The sequence below is a fragment of the Oncorhynchus gorbuscha genome, linkage group LG01 (assembly GCF_021184085.1).
Source record: "Oncorhynchus gorbuscha isolate QuinsamMale2020 ecotype Even-year linkage group LG01, OgorEven_v1.0, whole genome shotgun sequence".
NCBI lineage: Eukaryota > Metazoa > Chordata > Actinopteri > Salmoniformes > Salmonidae > Oncorhynchus > Oncorhynchus gorbuscha.
In genome coordinates this window covers 91,875,113-91,880,163 of record NC_060173.1, presented here as the reverse complement: position 1 = coordinate 91,880,163, position 5,051 = coordinate 91,875,113, and the positions used below count along the sequence as shown (strand labels likewise).

Below are 5,051 nucleotides of genomic sequence, written 5' to 3'. Positions count from 1 at the left end.
ACCGGCCTAAGCAGAGGCGCCAGCTCATGAAACAATGTGCAATGTCAATTCAATTCAATTCAATTCAAGGGCTTTATTGGCATGGGAAACATGTGTTAACATTGCCAAAGCAAGTGAGGTAGACAACATACAAAGTGAATATATAAAGTGAAAAACAACAAAAATTAACAGTAAACATTACACATACAGAAGTTTAAAAACAGTAAAGACATTACAAATGTCATATTATATATATATATACAATGTCTCTGTCAAGCAATGTCTACGTCACGGACAATTGACTTTGTTACAAATCAATAACCGGTCAAAAGTATAGCTTACTTACCAATAAAATAAGCCCAAAACTTTATGATAACTATAAAAAAAACATTTGTCTGCCATTTCCTTCAAAACTAGCTACAGAAGGGTGTTGAACGCCCACGGATGACAATCCTGGAAGGGCGGAGACACACTGTATAGGGCAGGCTTTGCATTTATTTGGCAAAACAGGAAATAATACAGCATGGTGATGATTGATCATGTTTAAATAACAGAACAATCTAAAACATATTTTTGCATCATATCCAATGAACTCATGAGTCAAGTGATCCAGACCACGATCTCTAGACTGATTTCTGAAACACACACACACACACACACACACACACACACACACACACACACACACACACACACACACACACACACACACACACACACACACACACACACACACACACACACACACACACACACACACACACACACACACACACAGACAGGATGTCCCCTCGCTCAGAAATATGATGAACAGAGCGCTCACAGACACACAGATACAGTCTGGAGCAGGTGCAATCACTCCGTGAGAATGTCAGTGGTGATGCTGATATCTCTCATCCTCCTCGCTCTGGGGTTTGCAGGTGAGTTAAGAATTAGAATCAGACTATATTTTCATTTGGATCTATATTGTTGTGTTCATGGTGAAGTTTAAGTCACTCCGTCCCCCTTTACGGCCTGGATTTAAGGCTTTTAGCCTGGCTTGGTTAGGGTGATGCCTTGGGTAAAACTACAAATCAAAGAAATCATTCATTTGCCTTCTAAATCTTTTCAAAAAGTGTAAAAAGAAAACAAGACATGGATGTGGTCTTATTTTTAATCAGTGATCCATTATCCACTGGACAGAAAACCAGAACCTAAGTGTGTAATAATTGATTTGGCTGTTTTCAGTTTAGCGTACTTCTCAGGACCACATCAAATGAAAAAGATCATATGAAATAATAACCATTTCACTTAGTTGATGTCATTGTGATATTTCCATTAAAACTACAGTTTTTGTTGTTGATCCCTGCTTCTATGCTTGACCTAGATAGACAATAGAAATGATGGTGCTTCGTAAGATGATTCTTACCGACACTCTCAATCCTCTGAACTTAAATTTGCCATATCATATATTCTGGGTTGTACTAACTAACCTCTTCGTTAGTATGTAGACTTACAGTATTTTCTGTGTATAAGTTGAAATGATTTTCTCATTAGTAATTCAAATGCAGTTTCCCCTTTTTCTGCTCACTCATTTTCTAACACTACTCTTAGAAAGAAAATGGTTCCAAAAGGGTTCTTTGCAGAGGGATAGGGTTCTTTGCGGAGGGATAGGGTTCTTTGCGGAGGGATAGGGTTCTTTGCGGAGGGATAGGGTTCTTTGCGGAGGGATAGGGTTCTTTGCGGAGGGATAGGGTTCTTTGCAGAGGGATAGGGTTCTTTGCAGAGGGATAGGGTTCTTTGCGGAGGGATAGGGTTCTTTGCGGAGGGATAGGGTTCTTTGCGGAGGGATAGGGTTCTTTGCGGAGGGATAGGGTTCTTTGCGGAGGGATAGGGTTCTTTGCGGAGGGATAGGGTTCTTTGCGGAGGGATAGGGTTCTTTGCAGAGGGATAGGGTTCTTTGCGGAGGGATAGGGTTCTACCAAGAACCATTTTGATCAGAAGAATCCTTTTTGAAAGTCAAGTAAAATAAAATAAAATCAAACTTTATTTATACAGCACATTTTAGACATGGAATGCAACACAATGTGCTTTAAAGGAAGAAAAAAATATGACAATAAACAATAACAATAAAAACAGAAATATTTACTACACAACAAATAAAAAAACAAAATAATAACAATAAACACTACATTTCTCAAAAGCACCCTAAGGAAAGGCAAATCAAAAAAATATGTGTTTTAAGATTTCGGCCCTCCTCAGATTCTCTGGCAGTCTAATCCAGAGGCTGGTGGCATAGTAACTGAAGGCTGCCTCTCCATGCCTCTTGGCCGTAGGCTTTGGGATAGTTAAAAGGCCAGTGCCAGAGGACCTGAGGGACCTACTGGGTACATAACTTTAAGCCTGTCTGACATGTTTTGGGGTGCACAATCGTGGATTGATTTAAAAACCAATAGAATACTCTTAAAATGAATTCTAAAACTCACAGGCAGCCATTGCAGGGACCATAAAACCAATGTAATGTGTGCTCTCTGTCTGTACTTGGTCAGTACCCATGCTGCAGCATTTTGTATGTTTTGCAGTTGACCAATGGCTTTATTGGGTAGACCAGACAGGAGAGCATTACAGTAGTCAAGCCTGCTTGTAATAAAAGCATGGATGAGTCTCTCTGTATCAGCCTGAGCGGGAAATGGCCACACCCTGGCAATGTTCCTCAGGTGGAAAAAAGCTATTTTGGCCACAAGGGTTCTTTGTAAGGCAAAGGGTTCTACATAGAACTATATTATAATATTTCCCAGCATGCTCTACTGCAGGGAGACTTTCAGAATTGTTTGTTTTACTGTAATATCTGTGTTTTTGTATAGATTGTTTGATTCATTTTATGCAACACAAAGATAAATATTGTATATAAACAAATCAAATCTGTTAGTAATTAGATGTATTGCACCCGGTACTGAGATGGTTGTTCATGCTTAGATGATTGAGAGAGTCTCATTTCAAACTTCCCTACCCTGGCAGTCATTCTGAATGCAGGTTGTGGGTGAATAATAATTCCACTTCGTTGGATATACTAACTCTGGCTGGATCCCAATAGGAATTACACATCACTTTGCAAGCCAGCATAGTGTGATTTGCAGTCCTGATGTGGCCTGTAAACCAGGAGATTCCTAACACCCCTGTATTAGGGTATAGTTAGGCCCTCATAGAAAGGCCTTATATATGCAATGTAATTTTAAAGGGTAATAAGGCCGGTGGAACTGTTCATATAGGGTTCTAGGATGAACTCTCCAAAGATAAAAGGGTTCTCGGGAGAACCCTTCATAGACGGTTCTAGAAAGAACCTTTAGATTATATAATGGTTCTAGGTAGAACCATAAACAGAAGGTTCTTTGAAGAATCCTACATAGAGGGTTCTAGATATTAACAAACCGAACAAACCAAAGAACCCTGTATGGTTCTACTAAGCATCTTTTATTTCTGACAGTGTAAAAGTCATCACCAGCTGTATCTGATGTTAAAATGTACATTTCACTGTATGTTTAGGTGCCGAGGAGTGTACTATGTATGCTGCTGTTGGGAAGAATAAGGTGATTGACCATGGCCTGGAGTTGCTTGGACAGTCATTTCACTTACGGTGGTCCCATTACGATAAGATAGTTTACGACACCAGGAAGAATACTAAGCCAAAACCCCAGACCACACCGAATGGTTCTCTGTTACTAACTAACCTACAGCTGAATAATACAGGGCCTTACCAGGTCACCATCTACGACAACGCGGGAAAACTCATGTTAGAAAAAACAACTCGCCTGTGTGTGCTCTGTAAGTAGGCTACACAAACAGAAAGCAAACATATGCACGTACGCACGTAGCCAGTGTTAGGGAAAATATGTCCTCGTTACAGTGTGTGTTTTGTGTTCTCAGTGCCTGTGTCTAAGCCACGTCTGACACACACCTGTACGGATGCATCTGTCAGTCTGAGGTGCGATGTGGGGAACTCTGTGGATGTTAAGGTGGTGTGGAGCCGTAACAGACAAACACTGACAGGATCCACTGACAAAACTCTGACAATAACCAAGGCAATGCTGAAATCTGTAGACCTCTACGTGTGTACAGTGAGTAACAAAGCCAGTGAAGAGAAGAGTGACGATGTTAACCCTGAATGTGCAGGTGTGTAGGAGAGACTAAATGAAATAAACATTTCTGACGATGATGATGCTGATGATGATGCTGATGATGATGATGATTCTTCTGCAGAGGATTCTTCCTCTACAGTGCTTTTGTTTGGGATGAAGCTATGGCTGATGGTGGCGATTCTGGCTGGTGGAGGTGGTCTGCTCCTCATCCTCTTCGTCATCACCTTGGTGTGTATCTGCCAGAGCCGCAGGCGGCGCGCGAGTCGCATAAAAGGTACTGAACACACATGAATAAAAACACAGCAGTTATCTACATGATGATAAAACAGAAGACTACTCACATTACATGTAGTTACCAACATCTAACTCCCTTACCCATGAATCCTAATCCCTGATGTTCCCCATGTAGAAGAGGAGGAGATGAGACTTGCGCCCCTCACCCAGCCCACACGTCAAGCATCCCTCCACCACCACCATCACCCCCACAAGTCCCAGAGCCGAACCCGGCCAAAAAACAGAACTCCATCACAGGCCACCCAAAACTCCAGACCAGTGCCTCGACCCAGGTCTCCACAGCCTAAACCAGATGATGCACCGCCCATACCAATTCCCAGGCGGACAGGACCCTGGAAACACACGAGTTAGGTGTGTGTGTGTGTGTGTGTGGGGCGGGGGGGGGGGGGTGTCACACAATGGTCACACAATGGTTCAAACTTTGATTGCAGCAGTTACAAATAAAGAGCAGTGCTTCACCACTTATGTGTATGTGTGAGATCTCTCGCCTCTTCCTCTTCTTTTTCTTCCTCCAACCTGACCTTATTAGAATTGCATTAGAACTAGATATCGTGGCATGTTTTAAAACATCTATAGCATCATAATCAGGGAGCTGTACTTTAGGTGTTTGTTTTTAAAGATTAATGGTACTGGATACTTCAGAAATTAAACTCAGTGTTAAGT

The 5,051-nt window shown here is 41.7% G+C and overlaps 1 protein-coding gene across 1 annotated transcript; it reads left to right on the top strand.

Moving 5' to 3' along the window:
* Positions 1-744: 744 nt before the first annotated feature.
* On the top strand, positions 745-4,767 carry LOC124024489 (T-cell surface antigen CD2-like). The gene is made up of 5 exons (XM_046338430.1): positions 745-899; positions 3,502-3,780; positions 3,883-4,128; positions 4,216-4,368; positions 4,504-4,767. Exons 1-5 carry the CDS (start codon positions 848-850, stop codon positions 4,737-4,739), a joined length of 966 nt encoding a protein of 321 aa, XP_046194386.1. The 5' UTR covers positions 745-847; the 3' UTR covers positions 4,740-4,767.
* Positions 4,768-5,051: the final 284 nt, after the last annotated feature.